We start from the raw sequence: 15,045 nt of genomic DNA on the forward strand, positions 1-15,045 counted from the left end.
TCCACTTTTTTGTCAGATTACACTGTAGATGATTTGCCCTTCCATGGGAGAATTGTATATATTAATATATGCTACTTCTATGTGTGTACTGAAAGTTAAAACAAGCAAACCTACATAAACCTACGTAATTCTGGCACATCAGTTTTAGAAAAACAGGTATATATATCTTCGAAACACTATATCATGTGATCTGGAAAGCAAAGTCTTTGAGACATAATCCAAATTCACAACCTTACGACAATTGCAGCCATGGTTGCATGGATGCAGAAAATACAAAACCGACGTTGCAGAAAAATTATCAATAAAAAGACCATTATTTCAGTACATGTGGCATGAACATTTGTAGCCTACTTCAAAAGACGCGTACTCTAATTAACTCTCATAAAAAGAAAGGGAATCAATAAAATGAAATATATGTCAAACTCCATGAAAAATGTCCAGGTGGTTGGATTCATTTTAAAGATTACTTTGAGCTGAGCAAAACGCATGAGAAAAATTGCATTCTATGTAGACGTAGGCCTATACATTACACACAATAGGTGCCAGTGCACAGCACATTTCTGTCATGTATAAATATATTTATTCAAAACTACATAAAGCAGCAGTTATAAATGCGTTGTTAGACCGATCCTCATTGCAAACCACTTCGAGGAAAGAAAACCAATCCTGGCGTCATTTACTCCTATGAGCCACCATATAAACCAATATTTCAGACTGCCACTTGGTATTGGTGGATGATTTTGTTCGCTTGTGGATGTGCTTGTATTGCTAGACAACGAAGTTCGATTTGCAGATGTCGTAAAAAAAAGGATTCTATCGACCTTTGAACTCGACAAAGTTTGTCAATCGACTGACGAGTGCCATGTAAGGGAGACAACTCATAAACATATATAAATATGTAGGCCCAAGGAAGGAGAAAGTAGGTAGGCCCTATATTAATAGCAATGTGCACTGGTAAAATTGCAGTTTACCATGTTTAGTTTACCGAGAAAATGTATTTGCAATAGTGTGATGTTTTATCCTGTTTGTGTCACAAGAACATGAAAGAACACGGAACATGAAAAGTGGTGGGGGTGGGGGTGGGGGTGCAAAAGATATCCTGCCCCCTCCTCTTTGAAAGAGTTGGGACGGGGGCATGTCCCCCCCCCCCCCCCCCCCCCCCGCGCTTCCTACGCCCCTACGTGAGGTTGTATCCCATTCTTTAAAAAAAGTTGTGTTTTTTATGCTCAATTTGATTTTGACACAGAAGGTTTACACAAAGAAATGTGACAAAAATCGAAACATTTTATTACAGAAAAACTTTTTGTTAATGTTAAGAAACATGACATTGCGTATGCGAAGCTTGTCAATTATATTTTTGAGTCATGTCAAATTTTTAGTTTCATTTCGCACATGCTGTGAATGGACAGGTTTTAGCAAATACCACATGTCTGCGCGGTAACAGCTGGTCATCTCTCAGGGGGGCTTTCCGGAAGTCGGACCACAAACCCTGTGAAAGTGACATTCTGAAAATGCATTTTAAAACATAATATGGCCTTAAGAGAATGTCAGATGGTATACAAACCCAAACTTTTCTTTGTGCCTTGTTATTCGCAGTAGGAACAGAATAGTATTAGTTTCAGTAGCAATCTTTGCGGATATACACATCAAGTTTGATGTGGCAGGGTTATTTTTTATACGGACGAATATTACCGAGGAACGGGCGCCGTGTGAATGCGAAAGAATCCCCACATATACGACAGCCGTACGCCATCTTACGAGGAAAGAAGATCCGGAAGCAGAGTTAAGCTGACGAACAAGGACGAACGAGATCGCAGTTGTCTTGAAGATTTCTTAGCGGTCTGTTTTCTATTCTAGGTAAACAAGCTGACATTACTGTTTTTTTTTAATACGTTAATGTAATAATTATGCAGCGTACGCACCGTTTTGTATCTGCCGACCTCGTAATACAACAACAACGGGAACGAATGATGCGTCCTCAAAGCATTTGCTTTGGTCTCAAGGCTTAGTTTGGAGATTTGCCTGTATATTTATGTGTGATACAAATTGTGCCACGATCACGGAGGTTGGCTTCATGTTATCACTTTCATTTTGACTACGATTATCTGTATGAAATCATGAGTTCAAGAGACCCAGACGTTACTTATTTATTCACAGCCACCTGCTGTAATTGTTCAGCTTAATCTGTAATATTCCTCCCAGGTTAAATTAACATTGGTCATTAATATTTATCTTATAACCAAGTTGATTTTAACAAAAGCATAAAGTGCAGTAAGCCTACAGAGCACAGGTTAGTTTATTTAGATGAACTCAGTGAGCGGTTTTAAAATTCTGACTATCATGGTAACACTTGAGTCCATCAGCGTCTCTGAAAAAGGTAGCGGGTAAGCTTGTGTGCTTACAGACTTCATGGAAATCAGCAATTTGTTTGCGAGGTGGCAATTGACTCGGTGCTACAATGAATGTCAGAATATTAAATATTAGAGTCCTTCGAAATGGACTAGGCACAGGTAATTGTGTAGTTTAGAGGCACTACCATTTGCCTTTCAGGTAAGTACAGTGTTAAACTCCAAGCATACATACATACTTACATTTGCCTTTCAGTCAGTATACATATGAAGTTTGAGCTCAGACCCGGCTGTGAACGTGGAATAAGTAGATTTCCTTTCTCTCACTGCTTGTGGGGACTTCATGACAATCACCGGTCATTGGTGGCTGCTTGTGTGACTGCTTGGGCAGCCTAACATACATTGAAGACAGGGTAGGATGTCATGTCTGGTGCCTTCGCCATTTGGCATGACATTTATCATTACTTCAAATGTTACATAAAAACCTGAACACATATTCATGTATGCATACAAAATAAAGTTCACCATATTCAGATCTAAACTTACTCAGTTTACATGACCATGTCTGTGAAAATAAATCTGGTTGGCAGGCCTCCCTGGGAGAAAAGGAGTTTACCACTTTCCACCTTGCCATTCTAGGTGAGCATTAGGCAGTTGTGTCATGTATTGATACACTTAAAACATCTTTCATAGGAAGTAACGAATCACTTGCCTAAATTTGACTTCATACACTGGTAGTGCAACTCTGAAGAACACAAAGATATCCTTCACGTTTTGACTTAATACTTTAGTAATTTATTTTGCTGAGTGCATTTGACTTCAATCAAGGACAAAGTGAGGGCATGTGATGACACCCTTCTTACATTAAATAATGGCGTGGCAATGGTCCTTCCAGTTTTAGGTTTTGACTTTAACGTTGTTCTTAAGAGGACAATTTCTGACAGCAAAAAAACTAATATTTTCAAAGTTTCTGTTTTTGCTTTGTAGATCCGAGGAGTTAGTGGAAAACATGGCAGATGATTTTGATGTGGAAGCTATGCTGGAAGCCCCTTACAAGAAGGAGGTATGTCAAAATCTAAATTCATTCAGATAACTGCCCATATATGCATGTGTTTATTTACATCTCATTTCACCGTTTCTTAATGTAAAAACATCTGTTAGGAAGAATTGGATAGTAGGGGAAGCAGTGTTAATGAAAGGTGAGGCCATTATTAAAAATATGTTCATTAAGGGTATACCTATTGGACCTACACTAAAGTTTTTGTTGAGCTTCTGTAAAATTTCTGGGTTTAGTTTTCTGTCAGTGTTAATTTCTTGCTAAATCCTATCTATTTCATTGTGTCAGCATAAAATAAAGATAAATTTCCTGTTGATCAACCATAATGTTTTCGGAGAGGTTTATACAGAATAAAGATTTTTAATGATGGCCTAAAAGGTAAATGTGACAACTATGTTACAGGGTATAAAATTTGAGCTTCTGAGTGAAGAGAATACCCAGGGGTTGCTTTTCTACTGGTGTCTTAGCTACATACTCCTTAACATGAAAACTCCTATATGCTGAAAATTAACTAAAGTAAATCAATTTTGGCATTACAGTTATTTTTACAATTCTTGCTTGATTATTTTTAACACCAACTTTTGAAGCACACATCTTATTATGGATATACTTTTACATCGTACTGCATTATAAAAAAAAAAAAAAAAAATGCAGGACAGAAAACAACCCCTGAGAAATCTAAGAAGTAATCTGTGTTCATAGTAAACAACCTTGAAGTCTTTAGCAAAGCTGTAAATATCTCTGCTGAGTCAATATGGTGTCATCAAGCAGAAAGTGTGGCCCTAAATTGTTAGAAATTTAAATTTTGTTGTGATCAAGTAATTGGAATTTTTTTCAGAATTGTACACAGATTTCTTCATACCTAGAACTATGGTAAATTAGGCATACAAGTTAATACTGAGATATTAAAAACCTGTTCATCAAAAGTTGATGAATTTCATGGCAAAAAAAATGTGATCAGAATGGCAATCTGAGTAAAGATTTGAATATCAGTTTTGATACCATTCTTTGATAAACTATTCATAACCATTGTTGTCTTGTTGCCTTGAGTGGATTTCAGCTTTCTAACCATTGTAAATATATCTTTATTCTTTAACTGATACATTTGTGCGCATTTTATTCTATCACTAGATACCCACTGTTACAGCTACTTGTACATGTAGGCCAAGCCCAGGCTATGAAGGCTTGAAAGGTATAAAAAAAAAAAACACAGGCAACTTCTCATACCACGTCACCGATTGGGACCCTGCCAATGTAATATTTTTTTAATGGCAGTTAAGATAAAGCAATTTGTCAGATGGTTGTAATGTGCAGCGCTGCATTATTAATAATGTGATCATGACGCTGTCATGACACTGCTCTTGAATTTTTAGAAGGAAATGCGAAACCACCTGTTGGAATTGTTTTGTTTAGCTTTTGTACTTTATCTATCTTTGAAATGATTTGCGAAAACTTCACATTCCTTTTGTAAGCTGTAACTCTAATGTATAATATCCTATAAAGTATGTACTGTCAATAGAGTTTGACATGGTATGGTATTGAACTTTTGCCCCTCCGTCTCATCTCAGGGTATGACAAGGATGGCTGTCAGAGGACCAGCAGACGAAGCCAAGGCTCACTTCCCAATCTGACATCAAGATGTTAGCATCACCATATTAATTGTCCTCGGGGTCCTGTTCTCATGGGCTGAGCTAATGAATGTACATTGGACATACAATATAGCTGATTGGGGATAGTAAACAATCAGGGAGGGCTAAGAAATCAGGGTAAAGCTGGTTGGGTTTTTTTTTTTTTTTTCAAATTTTCTTTTTTTTTTTTTTTGCAATATATTCATCATTTCAACGCAAGCAAACCTGAATTTGGCCATAGAACAAAGCTTCAAACCAGGACCTACCATTTTTATTGCCAAAGTTAACCTCAACTGAAGAATTTCCTTAATTGATAATTTACACATCCCAGAGGTACCAATTTGACTTGTTTTTGTGCATGGCCAGATTTAGACTTAATGGTTAAGACCGCCTGTAAGATAGGTGTTGGTGGGCAGGTAGGTGGTGAAGTCAGGCTCCATGTGTCCAAGCAGAACTTACAGAGGTAAGATCAACTGTTTCTTGTGTTGAAATGTTGATGACATTGTATTACTGAAATGAACTCTCATGCACGGAATAAATTTTGGAATATAAAGAACTAATGAACTGTTTCGATTCTCTCATTTCTCTTCCCTGTTAACTTCCCATCGCTGATGAACCTGTTTGGTTTTCTACTCATTGCTGTTGTTTCCGACCTCTTAGGATGAAGGCAAAGCTGTTGGATCCTCCGACAAACACAAAAAGTAAGTTGAATTAACTTTTTAACTTGATTTGTTAACGGTTATGGAGTTGCTGTCACCCTAAATCTGAGATCTGTTTCATTCCTTCCAGCTTAACTAACCTGGAACTTGGTCCTTCTGCTGTACCAATGCGATCGCTGTGAGTTCAAGTCCAGCTCATGTTGGCTTCCTCTCTGGCCGTGAGTGGAAAGGTCTGGCAGCAACCTGCGGATGGTCGTGGGTCTCTCCCGGGCTCTGCCGGGTTTCCTCCCACCATAATGCTGGCAGCCGTCGTATAAGTGAAATATTCTTGAGCACGGCGTAAAACACCAATCAAGAAGGATCAAGAATGGTCCTTCCGCATGTGCAGTCCTCAACATGTGAAAGCTGTACGCTACAAAAGCATGCTTCCTTTAATCCTTCAGTAATTCTTACGTCATATCACCTAGTGATTCGTGAATAATAAAGACCGTAGTGTCAAAATTAACACAAATGTAACACAAAGCTTTGCTAACCGCCATTTTCAATTTGAGTGGGACGCACTCGGCATTGTGCGGTTACCTGTATGTTGTGAAAAAAGATGGTCTTTTGCTTGGGAAGAGCAGCTGAGTCAACTCCAGCAAAGGAGTCACATGATTTGAAAATTGCGGCTTGTGAAATTGTGATGCTGTCCGAGTGGCTGTGTAGGTTACATTTGTGTTATTTGCGATGAGGTATTATTGATATTTCAGACAAATTAAAAAGTGGAGATTGTCTTGTGGATCTAATTTTGTAGTTTAAAAAATGTGAAGTGTGTTGCTAAATGTTACAGAGTGTTATTTTTTTTTTTGTAGGAAGAAGCGAAGCCGCAGCAAAGACAGGGATCGTAAGAGGTAAGCTTTTTAATGGATCATGAAATAAATGTGAAAGGTGTAAACAAGCGGCAAACCCAGAAGAGGCACCATTTTACTTTTTACATGTTGCAAGATTCTGACTTGAAAAATTCTTTTTTACGACATATACCACATAACAAATATTATCAGGCTTATGCCCTCAAGTCTTGTTTTGATATTTTTGGAGAATCTTCGAGGACAAAAAGTCAATTCTGTGGAGAGAGTTGTGATAACAAAGAGGTGAAAATGGTAATATCTATACCTCAGTACTATTATTCTTGTTGAGAAACTGTACATGAGGATCTAAAGCAACCCTAAGTGAAAAGACAGAAAAAATTATATTGAATTGTTCTATGGAAGTCTTGTAGGTTAAATACCTGTCTAAAGTAGATTTACTGGAAAGCTTTGATCGTGGTATTACATGGTAGGAGACATCTGTGACACTGTGTGACTATGTAAATATGTTTTCTAGGAGCAGGAGTAGGAGCCGAGAACGGAGCCGTCGGGAAAAATCACGTCGAAGTCGAAGCCGTGATCGCCGAGACAAAAAACGCAGTCCTCCACGGAGGCGCAGCCGTAGTCGAGACCGTGATTCTCACAAACGCAAAAGCCGGAGCAAGTCGCCAATCTACCGATTTGGTAGGCCTCCACGGGACAGGAGGGGTAACAGGAGTAGGAGCAGAAGTCCTTTGAGAAAGTGAGTTATTTGAAAACGTTTATGAAATGAAATTTTCATTTGTTCTGGACGTCACCTCCATGATTGCTGACCTTAAATCTGTCAAATGTGAAGCTTGACCCGAAGTTTCCAGATTTTCCTTAGTGCGTGTTGATAATTAAGAAAGTACAAGTGTTCAGTAATGACAGTAACTGGTGCTCATGTCTTCTAGCAATATGGTGTGCAAGTCAGTTCATTGCACATACGAAAGTTAGTCATTTACTTGCCAAAGGTTGGTGGTTTATGCAGGGAACTCTGGTTTCCTCCGCCCATAAAACTGACCACCATCATGTAAGTGAAAAATTCTTAATCAAATATATAATAATATTTCCATTTAATTATTGGTTTGAAGGGAGCCATTACCTGAGCTTACACCAGAAGAGAGAGATGCCAGAACAGTATTTTGTATGCAGTTGTCAAACAGAATTCGCCCAAGGGATTTGGAGGAATTTTTTTCTTCAGTTGGAAAGGTGAGGCAGGAGTGTTCAGGGTGGTAGCCTTACAGCCTGTTCTCAGTCATGATTATCAGCTCTTTGTTTGGAACGCTTTGCCTTTTGCAGATCTTGTAACGTCTTCAATTGAAGTTGTTATTCATCACACAAGCAGTTCGTGCATGCAATGAAAAAGAGACCTAAGGAGGAGAAGCCTACCCTTTTAAGCGAGTTAGAAAGCCATAGTTCGTTAGTGCCCACTCTGTGGTAACCGTGGCTTTTCATCTTGTGTGTCACTCACCCACGTTAAGATTTTTAACGCCATGCAAAGTACATGTAACATTTACTTGTGGCATGGAACTTTTGCATGCTTCATGCAGTTCCTCTCTGACATCAAAATATATTATTTTAAACAGGTCATATTTGAGATCAGTGGTGTTCACTAATATTGGAAAAGCTTACATCAGTACTATTGCATTAGTTACTTTGCTATGGCAAAAGTTTTTTCGACTATTGCAATAGTAAATTAACTTTTGCGATATGTAAAACCTTTTTTGCTTTCTGACTCTAACTCAGTGTACTGTGACTTTTGACAGGTGCGAGATGTTCGGCTTATCACAGACAATAAGACCAGGCGCTCGAAGGGCATTTCCTATGTGGAATTTGAGGATACAGAGTCCGTTCCTTTGGCTCTGGGGCTGGCTGGACAAAAACTACTTGGAGTCCCCATCATTGTCCAGCCATCACAAGCAGAGAAGAATCGATTGGCTAATGCTGCCAACAACCTCCAAAAGGGCAACTCAGGCCCCATGAGGCTGTATGTGGGCTCTCTACATTTTAACATCACAGAGGAAATGTTGAGAGCAATTTTTGAGCCGTTTGGAAAGGTTAGATTTTAAGATCTAAATGATATCCATTAACTACACTATGCATGAGAAGATTGAGATAATGTGCCAATAGCAAGAAGTTTGCAGTATGGCGCTAATGTGATTCTTGCTGACGTATGTTGGCATAGTTTCCTATGAAGGCCCGGATATTTAAGGTCATTAGGTTGGCTGCAGCCTTGGGTAAGGCTGTTTTGTACCATAAGCATTTTGGTTAACAGTCTTAATAAACTTGACTGCTGTTTTGTAAATCAAATAATTTCATACAACATTGAACACGAATTAAATAAAATGAATCATCATACTGTGTACTTAGTGTAGTAGTTCAGTTAAAAAAATCAGTTTCATTTCAGTTGATCAGTAGTGTAAAATGGCATCTCTTATTTTCAGGTGGATGATATCAAGCTTATCAGAGATCATGAAACATCACGCTCCCAGGGTTACGGTTTTATTACAGTAAGTGGTGTACTGGATATTCTGGTCTGACATTTCATAGTATGAGACAAGACTAGAAAGCTGTAAACACAGTGCTTCCATTGCCCACTGGCATTGCCCCCCCCCCCCCTCCCCCAATTTAGAGGCAAATAAATCTTATGTTACTTTTTTTCTTTCATCCAGACATTACCTTACATTCCTGATCAACAGAACTCACAGAATCTGGTAAAATGACTGAAAAAAGGCCGAATTCCGGAGTTCCATTTGCTCTGCTTGGTTTATGTAAAGTGCAGATTTCTTTCATTCCCCACAATTTCAAGGTTATGTTTCAAGCATTTTTTCAATCTAAGTCTTGTAACGTTTCATTCTTCATAGTTTGGTGATGCTGAAGAGGCAAAGAAAGCTTTGGAGCAGTTGAATGGGTTTGAAGTGGCTGGACGTCCAATGAAGGTGAACCATGTGACAGAGAGGACAGCAGAGAGCCAGGGGAACTCACTGCTGGACAGTGATGAAATGGACAGAGCTGGCATTGACCTAGGGGCTACTGGCAGGCTCCAGCTAATGGCCAAACTGGCAGAAGGTAAGCAAAAACAGTCACAACCTCCGTGATGGAGTATTCAGGGTTTCTTTTGCAAGTTAACCGATCAGTTATGCCATTATCAACAAAAGAGTTTGAACTTGAATCCAGCATATTATCTTTGTTTCAAGGGGCCTGCGTGACTGGTTATTGTGATAGCGCAGTAAAGTGACTAGGAAGCTTCCCAACACTGTGGTCGCTATGAGATGAAGTGCCAAATCTTTATATAGCAGGGAATGTGGCCATTATTTCTTCAGTGCATGTGCTACTCCCTATGTTCAGTGGCTCCACTAGCAGAGTTTTGCATTGAAATCTTAAACAGTGGCATGATGACTGGAATCAGTATGAATAAACTTAGATAGTTACGGCATCATGACAAGAACAGAGAGTTTTAAAAATTTTCAAAGAGCATCTAAGTGCTTTAGAATTCCTTAATTTGTAAGTGGTCAACTGTAACCAAAACTGTCACTGACATAAAGTTTCGCACGCAAGTTACCGTCTACTTTAGCATGATCTGAGTTTGCGGCAAGATGACAGCAGAGTGATTAGCCCCCGCCCTCTCAATTCCCTGCTTGGTACTTGGCAGCTCTGGTTGCTAATCTTCGTCGCATGGGGTCAAGTCTCCTGGCTAGTAGGCCTACATGTACATCTCTAATTATACCCTGAAATGAAATCAAAGAAAGTAAAAGGACAGGCGATGTCTAGTACAAACCTTTAAATTCCAAACACTGAAAGCATAACCATGCCAAACAAGGAATGTACATGCACAACGTACACTGCAGACAAATGGATTATGTGGATTAGGCTTTCGTAGAAGTCATCGCACACCATTATCTGATGAACGGTTGTCTGCAGGGAGCCCTCATTATTCAATGACTAGGCTATGTGTATAAATGTATTTGAGCTAAAAACGAATTTCACTGAGAAATATATAGTCAGCTTCCCATGTACATGTAATTCCAATTTAGTATGAAAAGTCAACATGCACATTTTGTTGCCTAAAGTCTGAGCTGTCTTCCTATTGCAGAAGCGTTCGTTTTCCCACGATTTACTTTTAACCCTTTTTGCAAGCACTGTGCGAGTCCGTCATGTTGGGAGACAGAATTTGTTTGATTTGTTATCACATTTGGAGTTCCCACAACACCGTCACTGGCTTTGTAAACGGAATCTTTCATGATTTCGTGTGTACAGTTTTGCGCAGACATAATATACGTGTTGCCAGTGACAGATTCATTGCTTTGCCTTTCGCTAGCAAAATCAGGTGATCGATGGGTAGACATGTGGAAATTATTGATTAAATATTAAGTAAATGAAGTATTCATGTTTAGGAAATATTGGCGGAAGTTCACTGCCTTTCAAATTACGCTAGAATGAACATTCACACCAGTGTAGATGTCGCTTTGATCGCAATTTGATATCGTCATTTCGTGTGCTGGCAGGCCTAGTTTGCAAGTATGGATTCGGGATGTGCCAAGTTCTGCTACAGCTTTGTATACTTAGAGCCCTGCAGTTTGAAAACAGATATTTGACATGACGCTCCACATGCATAAAGGTACTGGGTTGTCATGCTTAATCTCCACAGAGTTTTCTCACAAGTTCCCATTTATCATAAAATAACGATAATGAAACAATAAACCTGTTGCGAAGTGCATGTACCATATAGATGTCGCATATACTATAGTTATTATTATTAAAACTGAGGAAAACATGAACTGTTGGTGGTAAAAGCATAGACTAACTGCTCAGTGAAACGTGAGCTTGTTTATTACTCTTGAACTGTCAGGATAATCCCCTGACCACCCCTGATGCTCTCCCACAGTCAGTAACAACCCCAACCAGTGCAGTGAATCCTGGGATACATTTTCCGAGTCCCAGGGCAAAACTTAGGTCTTTTTTTCCATAGGTCTAGTGAGTGTGTTTGGGGAAGTCCATTGTGATGAGCCTAAGAGCAGGAGTATATGGTTAATACATCTTTGTCATTTAAGTGAAATTAGTTTTAAGTGAAAGCCCACTTTTCATGTTGGTTTTTTTTTTGCAGGTACAGGCTTCCAGATTCCACAGTATGCAGCCAGTGCTTTAAGTATGAACTCTAGTGGGGGACAGACTCTGACCTTGGAGCCCCAGCCCCTGTGGCTCCCCCTGTCACACAAACACCAGCTCCAGCCCAGGCCCAGAATGCTACAGCTCCACCCATTGCCACTCAGTGTTTTATGTTTTCCAACATGTTTGACCCTACCTCGTAAGTTTTCCTCGTCTCGTGTGAGTGAGTGCTTGGGGCTTAATGTTGTTCTCAACTTCTGTGAGATTGGTGATGATTTGTTGTAATACAACAGCTTTAGTGTCATAGTTGTAGCTATTGCAGGCCAGGTTTTTTGTTATTTTTGTGAGTTTCCAGGGATGGGAATTTTCTGCCGATAGTTAATTTCAGCTGATTTTAAAGGAAATCAGGATTATCTAATCTTCGACCAGTATTGCTAAGACTAATCATTTTACTAGTGCTGGTCACTCAATAGAAGAAATTTTAGCTGGAAATTCAAATTTAATGGAAATCAGAATTTTTTCCAGGAGTCTGGACCAAATCCAATTGTTTTTTCTGATGAGGGTCAGATATTGAAGAAATTTCACTTGATTTTGAGGGAAAAGTTTAGAGGCAGGGATGGATACAGGGTCTCATTGTGTTCACCAGGAATAGTCAAATGGGCCACAATTTGAAAAAAATTAAATGATTTCTTAGATGTATTATTAAATTTGTACTTAAGATGTCACTGATACATTAATTTCATAGCAAGGATTGAGAAAGTTTTAAACTATTTTGAAGCTTTTAGAAATCATTCATGTGGGCGCATGTTATTGATAAATACTTGTACTTAAATTTATATTGTTCCAGTTCAAGAATTTGTAGGACTAACTCCCTGCTAGACATTTATATTATGTATAGAAATAGATTAAAATGGCTGAAATTGCCTTTCCAAGAATACACAAAATCTGTGGCCTCCAGGTCCTTGGTTATTTTGGTGCATTTTACCACTCTGCAGTTGGTGAAAATGTTTCCAAAAATTCAAATAATGACTCCACAAAATTTCTGGATCCAATCAGAAGAATCATGAAAGTGACATATTGTATGAGTACTTTTGATATGTTGAAGATTTAATCGTGTATATATAGTAATTCTCTGAACATGCTTGATTATGCCTGAATAGTATCATTAACAAAAGCTCAGTTGGAGGGCGTTGATACTCAGTCTTTGATTGTAAGCTGATCTGATTTTGTCTTTGTAGTGAAACCAACCCGAATTGGGATCAAGAAATACGCGATGATGTGATAGAAGAGTGCAACAAACACGGAGGGGTTCTTCACATCTACGTAGACAAGGCTTCACCGCAGGGAAATGTTTATGTCAAATGTCCAAGTATTGCTGCAGCTGTTGCTTCTGTCAATGCTCTCCATGGCAGGTATTTTGCAGGTGAGTTCAGCTGGTCACTGAAAGGTCAGTTCTTCTTCAGTGGTTGTTTATTATTGTTTTTTTTTCATCTGGGGTTGGAAAAATCATTATGGAGGCAAGCCGTACCAATTCAATGTCAGTATTCTCTGTTGTAGATATTGTGCTGACACATGCTGTATCTTCTTTGTAATTCCGCTTGCTAATTCAGACACCCGAAAGTAAGCAAGAAACATTCCACAAGTGTAGGGGTCTTTCTGTCCAGCCACATTGTGGTAACAATGTACTGTGAAAAACATAGGAAAATGAACATTTCGACAAATATTGTGTTGGGATTTTATGAACTGTTACATGCATTGTCATTAGACAAACAATGGGTGGGAATATTAATAAAAGTGACAGCTACCTAAGAAAGGCTTAAAAGTTCTGATGGCCTTTCAGTGCATTAGTAGGTAAAAACACTCTGGGTGCATTGACCTCACTTCGTGACATTTATTCTCTGTATTGAGGTGTTCTGACAATACATTAAGGAAATAAGCCTTTTCACAAAACATGTCTGGGGGCTGTTTCTCAAAGGGGTCGTAACATTACGCAGGTCCTAAATACCAGGGCAGCATATGCCGTCCAGTATGCGACGTCATGGTGATTAGGACGGTGTAACATTACAACCTCTTTGAGACCACAGCCCCCTGGAATCTTCCCTCGAGTCTTGAAGGCTCACTGAGGGGTAATAGAGTGTTGGCAACACTACCAGTAGTCAGCACACCAACTGAACTCTCTAGCAAGGATCAAGTTTGCTAAACCTGTGTCTGGAATTGTAGAAGGTACGGTACTAGTTCGTGTTTCAGCAATAAAAACCTGTTCTTAATTTATTTAAATGTTGATCACATTTTCTTTTGCTTTGTTTCAGGTAAAGTGATAACAGCTGCTTACGTTCCACTTCCGAACTACCATGGTTTATTCCAGACGCAATTCGAGCAACCAGCTTCTGGTCCCATCAACACAACTACTTCAATGTAGGGTTGCCTGGCGGAGTTGTTGCCCCTGGGATGGTGCGGTAGTCCAGGCCAGCTACACCCTGACAGGGTGTACACAAACATTCACAATACAAACACTGATCATAATCACTGTGCTGTCAGTGTGTTCTCCTTCAGGTGATCGAAAACACCGGAAGTTGTCATCTTCTGAAGTGCTTCACAACTGATAAGTGATGGGAGAAAGACATCTCCAGAAATGTTGTCAAAAGTCACAACCCTCAGAACTTTTTAAGTTGTCCTACGATTTGAACTAACAGAGTGTATCACTGTGAAAGAAATGCCACGAAGCGCTGTTTTACGTCTAGAGGCCATAAGGTTGCCTCGTGAAGATCTTATTTCATCAACTGCAGATGTCATGTTATCTTTAAGTGGTTTTTGCAACTTACACTGTCAAGTCAAGACAAGTTTTAGCAGAGTAAATGATAAAGACCTATGGTATTTTCATTTGTCCAGCAATGAGGTAGATGAGGTACTGTTTTGGATGTGCAGTTTCTTATATCGATAGTTTTCTTAAGCAGTGAGCATTACAACTGTTCAAGTAGAAACACAGTTGATCATGCCCTGGTCTCGTACTTCAGACTGGAGCCAGACAAAACCAGTGTACATTGCCTGGATTTTTAGGTTTTTTATCTCCTAGGTTTATCTGTTATCCCTTGTCAGCATCAAGTTTATTGTTGTAACTTACACAACTGTGTGTCATTTGTCTCTCAGCATGGTTGAATACAAGTACATGTACATTTTAACTTGCAAATCATTGTCACACTAAGTGTCTGTCCTATCAGAAATAGGTTCTTAATAAAAAAAATGTTTGAATGTGAAAGAGAGGCAAGATATTTCAACGGGAAATGTTGATATTTTAGTTTTTGCATCATACTCACCAGAAATGTTTCAACATTGAAGGTGGGGTTATACCGTTAAAATTGATAATAAATTCCATTGGCTTAA

At 39.0% G+C, this 15,045-nt stretch overlaps 1 protein-coding gene across 1 annotated transcript; it reads left to right on the top strand.

Moving 5' to 3' along the window:
* The first annotated feature begins 1,606 nt into the window (after nt 1-1,606).
* On the top strand, nt 1,607-15,045 carry LOC135465402 (RNA-binding protein 39-like). The gene is given in 14 exon segments (XM_064742634.1): nt 1,607-1,857; nt 3,336-3,411; nt 5,694-5,734; nt 6,544-6,582; nt 7,055-7,279; nt 7,650-7,767; nt 8,325-8,615; nt 9,003-9,068; nt 9,423-9,627; nt 11,663-11,718; nt 11,721-11,863; nt 12,903-13,087; nt 13,974-14,034; nt 14,036-15,045. Coding segments are annotated over 13 exon segments (1,716 nt in total). The 5' UTR covers nt 1,607-1,857; nt 3,336-3,357; the 3' UTR covers nt 14,268-15,045.

Source organism: Liolophura sinensis, chromosome 5, assembly GCF_032854445.1.
Source record: "Liolophura sinensis isolate JHLJ2023 chromosome 5, CUHK_Ljap_v2, whole genome shotgun sequence".
In the NCBI taxonomy this organism is placed as follows: Eukaryota; Metazoa; Mollusca; class Polyplacophora; order Chitonida; family Chitonidae; genus Liolophura; species Liolophura sinensis.